General features: G+C 41.6%; 1 protein-coding gene across 1 annotated transcript in view; it reads left to right on the top strand.

Annotated features, from left to right (window-relative positions):
• The window catches only part of thsd7aa (thrombospondin, type I, domain containing 7Aa), a 158,012-nt gene that overhangs the window by 84,369 nt on the left and 60,339 nt on the right, over positions 1-13,304 (top strand). Inside the window, exon 7 of the mRNA XM_085263407.1 lies at positions 1,191-1,385. Within this exon, the coding sequence (XP_085119533.1) occupies positions 1,191-1,385 (195 nt within the window). The remainder of the gene's footprint in view (positions 1-1,190; positions 1,386-13,304) is intronic.

Raw genomic sequence — 13,304 nt, 5'->3', positions numbered from 1 at the left:
CAGTAAGATGAATAGCAGATGATGATCTGAGAGGGCGGGAAACAGTGAGCAGGTCACACAAATATGAAGGAGCAGATTTATGGATACACAAGTAAGATTTTAAAATTTATCCTGGCTTCTACGGGCAACCAGTGAAGCTGCTGAAGAACTGGGGTAATATGAGCTCTTAACGGAGTGCAAGTTATGACTTGAGCTGCAGAATTTTGAAGAAGTTGGAGTTTATGAAGGGACCTTTTAGGGAGACCAAATAGGAGGTCAGCTTAGCATCTCTTTGATAGATAAATGCCCAGCGTTACACCATCTATCGTTCACAAACACAGCCAGGCCCCCTCCTCTCTTCATACCACTCTCCGTTGTTCTGTTGGCCCGGATCAGATGGAATGTTTACGTGTGAGTCCGGAGTTAGCGCGGTTAGTCACGACTCTGTGAAGCACATCACGCTGCACTCCCTGTAGCTCCTCTGATGTCGGGTTAGAGCCGGCAGTTCATCCACTTTATTGGGGAGAGATCTCACTTTCCCCATAATACCCAATGGAATCACTGGCCGGTACCTCCTAACCTTACTGCGATGCTTGATCCCCGCCCGAGTGCCGCGTCTCTTCCTCCTCACCTCGCGGGGGATGTTGGCTCGCTCGGCGGTAGGCAGAACAGTGGAGACCCCGAGGGCTAACACCTCCACGCACTCTCCGGACACAGATACCGTAAAAAATATGATAAAAAACACAATTGTCTATAAAATTCGGAGGTCGAATGTGGAGTAGTACAGTCCACAATATAAAAACAAGAACACGAAACAACAAAGAAAGAGAAAAAAGGACTCGGTCAGGCCGGAGCTACTAATACTGGCTGCCAGCTCAGAGTGGCGCCAGAAATTATCTATTGTTGCTGTTTATTTCAGTTTTTTAATTTAAGGCAATAAAACTGTGATGCAAAAGAATTTACAATGTTGGTCATTAGTTACATTAGTTACCACATTAGAAAGTGCAATTTTCCCTTTAGTCATTTTGGCAGTCCCACCAAGAAAAGCAACATTTCACACTCACAGCCTTTATTTTAAAGTGACTTTTTGAAGGAAATTTGATGTTGCTTTCTTAGCCCTGTTTAATTTAATGAATGTTATTATTATCTTTTAACTTTATAACACATTTTAAATTTGGCACAGTACCTTAATTCTCTTTGTATTCACCCAGGTGAACATGTGGATCGACAACTCTGCCAGGATGCCATCCTTCCTATGCCATTTATCTGCGAGGTGCCTTGCCCTAAGGACTGTGCCTTGAGCCCCTGGAGCTCCTGGTCTCTCTGCTCCCACACCTGCTCTGGAAAGAACACAGAGGGCAAACAGACCAGAACTCGTTCCATCCTCGCCTATAATGCAGGAGAAGGTAGGAACTGTATAAGGAGAGCAAAGCAGCATTGCAGCACTCATGAAGTTACAGTATAGGTAAAGGTAATTCTATTAAAAATGAATATGTGCCTCTCACCTGAGCTCCTCTGTGTACGCTGGGTCTTTCAGCAATGACATCAGCATATTTAATCAATGCAAATGTTTAACTTAATAGTACAGAAGTCCAATTTACACCTTTAAGAATACAGGGGTAGGTTGAAATTGGATGCTTAATAATAAGTCTTATTTTTACAGCATGTTTTTCATTTTCCATTAAGGACAAGAGAAAGCAATGTGAAATTTAACATTTGAACATAATTGAACGACATTTGAAAACGTTTAACCAAATCAACTTTAAACATAATCTAAATGTCAATCTAAATATCGCATCAAGTGAAAATCTTGATGGAGGCTTTTATTTTCAACATCAAGGATTATTGATGTAAAGTTGTAAAGGGTTATTCAGCAAATTTATTCACATATGCTTTTACCATTGTTTCTACAATAAGTTGTCTTATGGCACATATGCTTTGTGATCATAAATTTCTCAAGTATTCAGATCCATCATGTTTTGGGTTTATCAAGACTACGTATTCTGCCCACAACATCAGCAACAAGTCCAAGTTAAACTTGCAAACCACGTCTTTGTACAGACTGTATACACATAAAGTGCTCACTTACCTAGCATTATCATTATCATTATCATTAGCACATACACACTATGTGTATATACACATACAGTGATGAAATATTGCGCAAATGTCATAGACGTACACATCTTTTGAAAACTATAAACCAGATTATGGTGCAGTTTGTTTCGTTAAAGTGACTGTATTTTAAATTTGTGTCTTTGCACGTACTTCCGTTTGGATAACAATTTTTCATTGACCATTAATCATCCCAAATCTCAGCTGCATGTCACTGGATATGGATGACATATGCATGGGCCAGATGCTGACTGGTTGACAAGTGGGTCAGAATAGGGAACGAAGCAACTGTGGAGTTTACCAGGAACAGAAGAAGAGAGAAAAAATACAGCATGAAAACCACGGATCACTTTTCATTGTTTTAAACACTCAGTTTTGTTGGTTAGCCCACTACCTTCCATGATATTCTGGGCACCTTCTGCTGGCTTTGTCTTGGCCGGTGATTGTTTTCAGACCCCTCCAGAATGTCCTTGCATTATTCCCTTAAGCCACTCCTCCAATTTTCTCTTGTAGGTGTCACTTCCTTTCTCTTTGTCTAGCACATTCACTGTTTTTGGCAGCTTGGGGATGGCCTGCCTGCCTCCATAGAGCCGTATTGCCACAGTGAGGCAGTGTTCAAAATATTTGGTACAGCGAGTCTGTGGGCCACTCTTTCGTGTGCTGCTGTTGGCCCATCGCCAGCTGCAGATAAGAGCGTTATAACTTACAAAGACCTGAAGTGAAAAAGAGTGTTAAAAACAATGAAAGTATCAACTGTCACTTCCTTCGCTTTCCTTATTGCTGCCCACCTGTCAACCAGTCAGCATCTTCCAAGATGAAAATCTGACCCGAGGTGGCATTCCAGTAGAAATTCCTTCCTTTTGCCAGTCTCCTTTGCTTTTTGAGTCCAGAACGAATTAATTCACCCACTTCTCTGAGAAGCACAACACAGCAAAATCTCCAGTGTTAAATTAACACTAGAGAGTGTCTATATTGGTCCACACCTCTGAGTGTTAAATACAACACTGTTGAGTGTTAAAAATGGCTAACACTGAGCAGTGCTGATTTTCTAACACTGGAAAATAACTCAAAATGTTAGAAATATTCCAGTGTTAGAAAATCAGCACTGCTCAGTGTTAGCCATTGTTAATCTTCAAAACTGACTAGGTTACTTTTAAACATATAACACTGTCAAAAGTGTTAATTTAACACTCAACAGTGTTGTATTTAACACTCAGAGGTGTGGACCCATATAGACACTCTCCAGTGTTAATTTAACACTGGAGATTTTGCTGTGACGATGCGAAATATGTCTTGTGCGGACTGGTTAATGTTGTTAGCTCTTCCATCTTATCGGACAGAGATCTTAGATTTCTCGTAATGACATATGATATGGAAGGTTTTCCCAAGACTTCACTCTAGCTCTGCAGCCTGTCTTTCTTCTCCTTACTTTCATGTGGAGCTCCAGAATATAAAACAGTAGTTACTGTGTCAATGGAGCCATTGCTGAATGGCTCCTTCCATAATCAGATTTGGGTAAGTGGAAATATAGCAAGTAAGCTACTGAAGCTTAAATGTTTTAATACATCAACTGCTGGAGATAAAAGGTTTTTAAGAATTCTCCTCAACCTCTGATGCTTGATATGGAAGGACCACATCAGTGCTGATCAGTTCAGCACTGGAGCACCAGATGTTAAAGTATGGTTCAGGATTCAGTTTAGGGATTTTGCAGCCTGCAGATGCAGCCTCTGCGAAGATTGAATCTGCAGTGTACCGTATTTCCTTTTTACAATGTGTTCCTCCACTACATGCTTCACTCTGATGGACTGAGATCACGTGTATTGCTGGAGCGATCTGAACTTCACCAAGTGATTTAAGTGGTACTTTCTGGGAGTCAACTCTAACACGGGATTTAGTGGGGTGGGTCTCAGTTAAATCAGGTAGTAACTTGGCTGTGGAAGGCAAAAGATTTGTGGATGACTCACTGATTTGGGCCATAATGTCCTTGAGAACATAATCCCTGCCAATTACCTTAGCTAGGTTTTTAAGTTTAGGGAGGATGGAATGGGTACTACTATATCAACTGCCTGTCTATGCAGTTTAGAGGTTTGCTCATCTACTAATATGATCCTATTAGTGGAGCGAAACCTTTTAAGAAAATCTGTAATTTCTCCCACTTTCTTATCATCTATAGCAATACCATTGATCATCACAGCATTAGAGATTTTAAATGGAGAGTTGTTGTTTTTTTTTCAACAATATCCAACTTTTCTTGAGACTAATCTTCATCAGAGGGTGCAGTTTAGAACTGTAACAAATGTAACTCCCCCAGACCCTTTATTTGGTTACAAAACTTTGGACCTGTGTTTAGCTTTGTTTAGGTGATAAAGCGTGTGAGATTGCAGGGAAATAGCTTGAGGCTATGTGTTTTAAACACTCACTTTGTCTGACAATACAGGAGTACAATGAACAAAAGGTTGCAGTTACTATGTTAGCAGAAAATGAAATCCACAGAGAAGTCTGACATGAATAATAGACTGCACCAACGATAAGTAGGGACGAATAAACAGACATCAGCCTTTGGCCATTTTGGATGATGAACCAAGAGAGAGCAACTTAAGTGTGTTTTAATCTCATGATTCATATAATACTGATTTTTAGGCTAATAGTTGGGCTAACACACTAGTGATGTGTCGGTCGCGAACGAAACGGCTCTTAGAGCCGGGTCTTTGACGTGAACGACGCGAAACAGCTCCTTATCGCTAGCTGTGTTTTTTTCCCCCCTTCTCTCACCCTCTCCCTCACACTTTTTTTCTGCATGCCAGCCTTGTGCTTTGCGCTGGGAAGAAGGGGGAGGGGCGGTAGTTAGATTTGCACAGGAACAGAGCGGGGAGGGAGTATGGGCAGAAATATGTGCCATCAGAAACTGAATTTGAATAAGTTAAATTTGAATTTGAATTGCTCAGATTGAATCTGAATTGTAACTTGAATAAATGATTTTGAAAACTGAATTTGAATTAGTCTAATTTGAAATTGAATTTATGGTTTGAAAATGATCATCACTAAATTGAAATTGAATTTTATATTTTGAAAATGAATTGATTTGCTTTGAAACTGCATTTTATCCTTTAAAAATTCAGCTCTCGAATAATTTCAGTTTCACTTCTCACCATTCAGTTTCAGTTCTAACATAGTAATGGAGCAGTATGTTTTTTAAAAAAAAAAAAAAATCTAATTAAGCATGCACTCAGTACCCTAAGAATTATTATGGTAGTTAAACACAGTGGTAGTTGTATATCATATTATATCATATATATATCATATTATATCACTTCAAACAGAGATGATCCAGTAATGCTGCACTAATGAATTAGACTAACTATTCACTTTAGCTAAAGTTATTAAGTTAGCTAAAGAGTTGGGATGCTGTGTAAGACATAAATAAAGCTAAAATACAAAGGTTTGGGCACCGTTTTGCATGTTTCCCTACTGTAGGGGTCTCTGCAAGCATACAGAGGGGGTACTCTGAGAGGGTACAAGATGACAACTTTGGAATTCTACTAGAAACAGTCGATCATATTTGTTTGTCAAAGCTGAATTCAGGGCAAACTACGCTAAATTAGCGTTTTTAGCTAGCAGCTACAATAAGCATAAAAGTTACCGTACGGCTATCATTAGTTAACATGACGCTTGTTCTTATACATGTAATACATTTATTACCAACCTGAGAGTTTATCCGCTGGTCATTCGACATGACGAATGACTTCTGAAGTCTTAATTCAGCTCAAGACGCTGTAGATTCCCGTCGGTAACACTTTCGGTCTGCTAGTAAAATGTAGTTCTATTAATCTGCGCTTGAACCGGAACCGGATGTAAGTTCCAAAAAACTGGATTTTGGAACTGAAACTGAATGGTGAGAAGTGAAACTGAAATTATTCGAGAGCTGAATTTTTAAAGGATAAAATGCAGTTTCAAAGCAAATCAATTCATTTTCAAAATATAAAATTCAATTTCAATTTAGTAATGATCATTTTCAAACCATAAATTCAATTTCAAATTAGACTAATTCAAATTCAGTTTTCAAAATCATTTATTCAAGTTACAATTCAGATTCAACCTGAGCGATTCAAATTCAAATTTAACTTATTCAAATTCAGTTTCTGATGGCACAGATTTCTGCCCATAAGGGAGAGACAGAGAAAGAGAGCCAGGGACAACAACGTCACATTAGAAAGGTATAGTAAACATGCACAACTATTTTCAGTTGCAGATGATAAAGGATTCAGAAAGTTTATTCATGCAGGCCCATATGACAGAGAATATGCATGTTCTTTTTGTTTTCATATTTTAATTTATATTTAATTGTGTTGTGATTTGCAGTGTTTTGTGTTGTTTCACTTTAAATGTGTTTCAAAGGAAAAAGCTGAAAATTTAAATAGTTAAAAGTTGAACCGTGAATAGTTGGTTTTTGTATTATATGATTTATTTATTACATTTTATGTGGAGTGAATAAATAAAAGTATATTTACGGTGGCCCCTAGAGACAAAGCATGTACAAACTCCAAAGCACGTAAAAACTGCAAAACACGTAAAAACTCCAAAACACGTAAAAACTCAGAAGCACATAAAAACTCAAAACACGTACAAAATACAACAGAAGTGCTCTAGGATGCTGGGCGCAGTGTTGAGCTTTGTTACCTAGTGGCTACACAAGCCAGGAAGTACCAACGACCGGATTTGGTGTGTGGTAATAACAGGTAAATGAACATTTTTTTAAATTATTTGAATATAACAATCAGAATACTTTATTCATCCCGAGGGAAATTAGGGTTACAGCAGGCAGCACGCTAATGGCGCATGCGCACTTACAAAGGAACCTTCTGACCAACTTTACACAAACATCACATTGGGCAGACATGTCAGAAAGGTAGGCTGATAGGAAAAAACAACGAAAATACACTACATGAGGTAAGAGGAGGAGAAAAAAAACTCCACTCAGACTGAGCTCCTAGTGGGAGAACAGTTTGATAACAGAAAAAACACCTCAGCACAAAAGCACATGACTATCAATACACCATAGAAACACAAGACAAGCAACAGGGGCGGGTAAAGGGTAAGAGAGAGCCGGTGTAGACAGCGCATCCAGTCCTGCAGCATCTGTGCTGGTCCAGTTGACTGCTATCTTCCCCGGTAGGGCACAAGCATCGAAGGCGTTGGAAAGGGAGGGGGGATGAGTGAGTGCTTATCAGTGTAAGTGTGTGTGTCCATAGTTTAGCTGAGACAGTGTCCTTCGGCCTATCAGGCTAAGTAAACAGTCCTCCAGCCAATCCAGGTGTCCTTGCATGGGATGGGAAGAATAGCCGTAACACAGTCATTATCAGGGAGTGATTGTTCGGCTCCAGCCTTGGGCCTGCAGCTGGCGCCGTGATGGGGATCCGCAATGTTTATGTTGGTTTTGTTAATTTCCATGCGAGCAGCCCAGGAGAATTTTTCAGGCTGCTCTTTAACACTCGATCTCCCGTTGGAGAGTCGCGAGCCTCTCCATGATGGTATCAAACTTCTGTTCCATGGTGTTATTGTTCTTTTGATTCTGAGACCTCACAACTGCAGTGATCCGTTCCACGATGTTTTCCAACTGTCGCTCAAAGGTCTCATTTTGAGCAGGCCTCTCTCTGATGTTTCCCCTCATACGCTCAATGGTGTTGTTTTGAGCCTTCACAGCAGCTGCAAGCGTCTCCAAGGTGTTGACCATATTACGTTCGTTGTGAGAGGTCGCGCCTCGTTCCATTTCGATTCCAGCGGGCAGCCTTGGGGGGGTTTGAACAGCCGGTTCCGCTCTCTTATTTCTCCGATAAACCAGGGCTAAGCCAACTCCGATCAGCATGAACCCTGTTATCATGGTTCCGAATAGATAGATATCTTCAGCGTCCTCGATCGACAGTCCCGCCAGGCACATGATCCTCCAGTTCTGCCACCCGTCCATCGTGTATCCGGCAGGGAAAGTCCCTCCAGGGCACTCAAACTTTCCGGAGCCCAGATTTCTCGTTGAGAAAAGGGTGTCAATAGCATTCAGAGACCAGTTGATCAAATCCATAATTCTCTTTTAGGTTTTAGAGAACGACAGTGGGAGGCTATTCCAGGGAAAGTAATGCACACAAGACAAGACAAGGACATAGAGGCTAAGCAGGGAAGATAAGGGTGAGGAGGAGAGGAGAAAAGTGCGACCGCCTTCGCTGAGAGCTAAAGAAGAAGAATATATATGAGTGCTTGTGTATAAATACACAAACAATACACATATGCTTTCAATTGTGTCATTTAAGTGATCTAGGTAGCTCTGTTTTGGAAGTTCAGTACATGCTAGAAATGTGTTTTGGAGTTTGTACATGCTTTGTCTCTAGGGGCCACCGCATATATTTATATTAGAGATGGCACGATACCACTTTTTTATGTCCGATACCGATATCATAAATTTGGATATCTGCCGATACCGATATGAATCCGATATAGTGTTTTTTAATCAACAAAACTGTTTTTTAAATATCGTGCTGCATTTTGTATAAGTTCATACTCAAGTTTAAAACAACAACGACACTAAAGCTATTCTGTTATACCTGTATGCAAAAAAAAATATTTCATAGTTCAGCAATACTGATCAATCTAATAAACTTAAACCTACACCATCCTCCCTATTCTGGTATTTTAAAGAGTACTTAGCATAAATATTAAGCAACCTAACTAATAGGGTTCCAACTCCCAGCAACAACAAAAATAAATGAATAAAAAATAGGGAACCACCCCTCACGCTCCACCTCATGATGCTTAATCAACGTAATCAACCTTAATTTGATGCAGTGTGAAAAAAAATGCACAGAAATCAATTATTTTTCAAGAAATATTAAATAGATTCAACATCTTTCTTCAACAAAATTGCAGACTGCACAGATGGTACCTTCCCAAAGGAAAAAGTACTATAGCTTACTAGGGTATATATATTAGACTTAATAGTTACTATATACAGTAATTGACTTCTATTCATTTTACATCAAATTAAAACTTTGGGTGTCAGATAATTATTTATTAAAAGCTCGACATTTGAAATGAGAATAAGAAAGAAAAGTATGTCTTTGTGCCCCCTTTTCCCTGTTAATGCCCTATCGGCCCCCCTGGCTAAACTTTGCTACATCCGCCCCTGCACAGTTACCAGCGTCAGCTGTAGAAAAAGATCCTCGAGTAGAAAGTAATATTAAATACATTCTAACAACAGCTGATCAAGCTTAAACGTGCTGCTGTTGTTCAGCCGCTGGTTTCCTCTTTCTGGTGCAACGTGGTTTTATTTATATATGTTTAAATATAAATATATGTGGTGGCCCCTAGAGACAAAGCACGTACAAACTCCAAAACACATTTCTAGCGTTAACTGAACTTCCAAAACAGAGCTACCTAGATCACTTAAATTACACACTTGAAAGCATATGTGTATTGTTTGTGTATGTATACACAAGCACTTATATATATATATAAACACCCAGCACGCCCCTGCGGGCGGTTTTTATCCTTCAAGCTCGGGTCCTCTACCAGAGGCCTGGGAGCTTGAGGGTCCTGCGCAGTATCTTAGCTGTTCCCAGGACTGCGCTCTTCTGGACAGAGATCTCCGATGTTGTTCCCGGGATCTGCTGGAGCCACTCGCCTAGCTTGGGAGTCACCGCACCTAGTGCTCCGATTACCACGAGGACCACTGTTACCTTCACCCTCCACATCCTCTCGAGCTCTTCTCTGAGCCCTTGGTATTTCTCCAGCTTCTCATGTTCCTTCTTCCTGATATGGCTGTCATTCGGAACCGCTACATCGATCACTACGGCCGTCTTCTTCTGTTTGTCAACCACCACTATGTCCGGTTGGTTAGCCACCACCATTTTGTCTGTCTGTATCTGGAAGTCCCACAGGATCTTAGCTCGGTCATTCTCCACCACCCTTGGGGGCATCTCCCATTTTGACCTTGGGACTTCCAGGTTATACTCGGCACTGATGTTCCTGTACACTATGCCGGCCACTTGGTTATGGCGTTCCATGTATGCCTTGCCTGCTAGCATCTTGCACCCTGATGTTATGTGCTGGATTGTCTCTGGGGCATCTTTACACAGCCTGCACCTGGGGTCTTGCCTGGTGTGATAGACCCCAGCCTCTATGGATCTTGTACTCAGAGCTTGTTCTTGTGCTGCCATGATTAGTGCCTCTGTGCTGTCTTTCAGTCCAGCTTTGTCCAGCCACTGGTAGGATTTCTGGATATCAGCCACCTCCTCTATCTGCCGGTGGTACATACCGTGCAGGGGCCTGTCCTTCCATGATGGTTCCTCGTCTCCCTCCTCTTTCTTGGGTTTCTGCTGCCTGAGGTATTCACTGAGCACTCGGTCAGTTGGGGCCATCTTCCCAATGTATTCTTGGATGTTCATTGTCTCATCCTGGACTGTGGTGCTGACACTCACCAGTCCCCGGCCCTCTTCCTTCCGCTTAGCGTACAGCCTCAGGATGCTGGACTTGGGGTGAAACCCTCCATGCATGGTAAGGAGCTTTCTTGTCTTTATGTCAGTGGCTTCTATCTCCTCCTTTGGCCAGCCTATTACCCCAGCAGGGTACCTGATCACGGGCAGGGCGCACGTGTTGATGGCCCGGATCTTGTTCTTACCATTCAGGTGACTCCTCAGGACTTGCCTGACCCTCTGCAGGTACTTGGTGGTTGCAGCTTTTCTACCGGCCTCTTCATGGTTCCCATTTGCCTGCGGGATCCCCAGGTACTTGTAACTGTCCTCTATGTCTGCAATGTTGCCTTCTGGTAGTTCAATCCCCTCAGTTCTGACTACCTTCCCTCTCTTTGTTACCATCTGACTACACTTCTCCAGTCCGAACGACATTCCAATGTCATTGCTGTATAGCCTGGTAGTGTGGATCAGTGAATCGATGTCTCGTTCACTCTTGGCATACAGCTTGATGTCATCCATGTACAGGAGGTGGCTGACAACTGCTCCGTTCCGTAGTCGGTATCCGTAGCCAGTCTTGTTAATGATCTCACTGAGGGGGTTCAGGCCTATGCAGAACAGCAGTGGGGACAGAGCATCTCCTTGGTAGATCCCGCACTTGATGGTGACTTGTGCTATGGGCTTGGAGTTGGCCTCTAGTGTTGTACGCCACATCCCCATTGAGTTCCTGATGAAGGCTCTTAGGGTCCCATTGATCTTGTACAATTCTAGGCATTCCAGTATCCAGCTGTGGGGCATTGAGTCATAGGCCTTCTTGTAATCAATCCAGGCAGTGCACAGGTTGGTCAGTCTGGTCTTGCAGTCTCGGCTGACTGTTCTGTCTACCAGTAGCTGGTGTTTGCGCCTCTGGTATTCTTGCCAATTCCTTTCTGTGTCCCGCTCATGTATTGACCCATGTGCCTGTTCATCTTAGCCGATATGATGCCTGACAGGAGCTTCCATGTAGTACTGAGGCAGGTTATTGGTCGGTAGTTGGAGGGGACCGGTCCCTTCTTGGGGTCCTTGGGGATCAGGACCGTCCGACCTTCGGTTAGCCATTCCGGGTGTTTCTCGTTAACTAAATGAACCAGCTGCTGTGAACCATATATATACAGTGTGTGTGTGTACATATATATATATATATATATATATATATATACACATATATATTAGGGATGCAATGATACACAAAATTCACGGTTCGGTTCGGTTCGATACTTTGGTGTCACGGTTCGATATTTTTTCGATACAAAAAAATGTTCATGCCTTTTTAATTTGTCATTTATTAAAATTATAAATATATATTTTAACTCAAAAGTACAGTTTTTAAATTTAACCCTAACCCTTGTGCGTGTTTTTTATTTTGACAGCGAATGCGCACCTGCGGACCACTTATGTGCAGCCCTGGTTATTTAGCTCGTCATATTGCAGCCACAGAAATTATTTTGTCCATGAAACCATAAAGCTGCACTTTCTTTTTGCCTTATAGTTTGGAAAAGAGAGTTTATTACAGAGAAATGTCTCTTTCCAAAATAAAAGCTATACTATCCGCTTCTTCTGGGCTATATTCTCAGCAGCATATTAAACATATAAGGAGAATCATGTGCTAACAGCTGTCTAAATGACTCGGCTAAAGTTAGTAGCATGCTTGCTTGTTTTTTTTCTGCTTCCACTTGTCTTTGCACTAGGATGATGTCGGCGTAAATGTGCAGTCATATTCGTTGTGTTCCCACTAGTGCTTTCAGGTTAATCTCGTTGAAATGACCTTAACGCCACAACACGGCAAATCTCCGTTAACGAGCTATCGCCGATCGCCCCGTGCATGGGGCTAGACGGCCAACACGTTAACGAGCTAACTGTGCTAACACACTAGTTCCCACCCATGTAATTGAGCATTGCATGGCACATCCAACATACTGTTTTACTTTAGTGCATGACTCGCTTACCTTCAGGGTCATACGTCACATGAAAACCAAAATAATTCCAAACGCCAGATCTGAATGAGGGTGTGGGAGGTCCATGTTGCAAGGAGAGCTTAACTTCTGTCTCGCTAGCTTGCCCTGCGCTCTTCCTTCTGACGATGCTGTCTGTGTTGAGCGCTCAGTGAATCTGCGTTCGACTACTCCGCCTAGGCTGCACTGTCGAGCCTAGGCGGAGTAGTCGAACGCAGATTCACTGAGCTCTCAACACAGACAGCATCGTCAGAAGGAAAGTTGATAAAATAAATTAAAAATTTTGTATTGTTCGATACATATGCGTACCGAACCGAAAGCACTGTATCGAAAGATTCAATATCGATACGAATATCGTTGCACCCCTAATATATATATATATATTAGTGCTGTCAATAGATTAAAAAAAATTAACTAACTAATCTCACAATTTTCTGTTATTAATTGCGATTAATCTCAATTACTTTATTAATAGCCTGGCTCCAATTACATTTTTTTATTCTTTATATTTTAAGTAATTATCGTTGTTCACCGAAGTCCAGTGGTCTCCGGTGAGAGCGACATTCCTTACTTGCACAAGCTTGCTGGACTGCTGAGCCCTCTGGTCCCCATACAAAGTGTGCAGTCTCGACACAATGGTTCCTCTCGAGGGCAGATTGTAACACTCATCTCCTGATGCAGCACGAATGACTTCTCTCAGTCCATCATCTTCTACTATGCTAACTGGTTGGCAGTTTTTAGCTATCCAAACAACCAAGGAATTGGT

Source organism: Mchenga conophoros, linkage group LG22, assembly GCF_057382185.1.
Source record: "Mchenga conophoros isolate Kocher_MC1m ecotype Shallow Benthic linkage group LG22, M_conophoros_male_GT1.1, whole genome shotgun sequence".
Taxonomy (NCBI): domain Eukaryota; kingdom Metazoa; phylum Chordata; class Actinopteri; order Cichliformes; family Cichlidae; genus Mchenga; species Mchenga conophoros.
The sequence above is the reverse complement of the archived record's forward strand: the minus strand, read 5'-3'. Positions and strand labels throughout refer to the sequence as shown.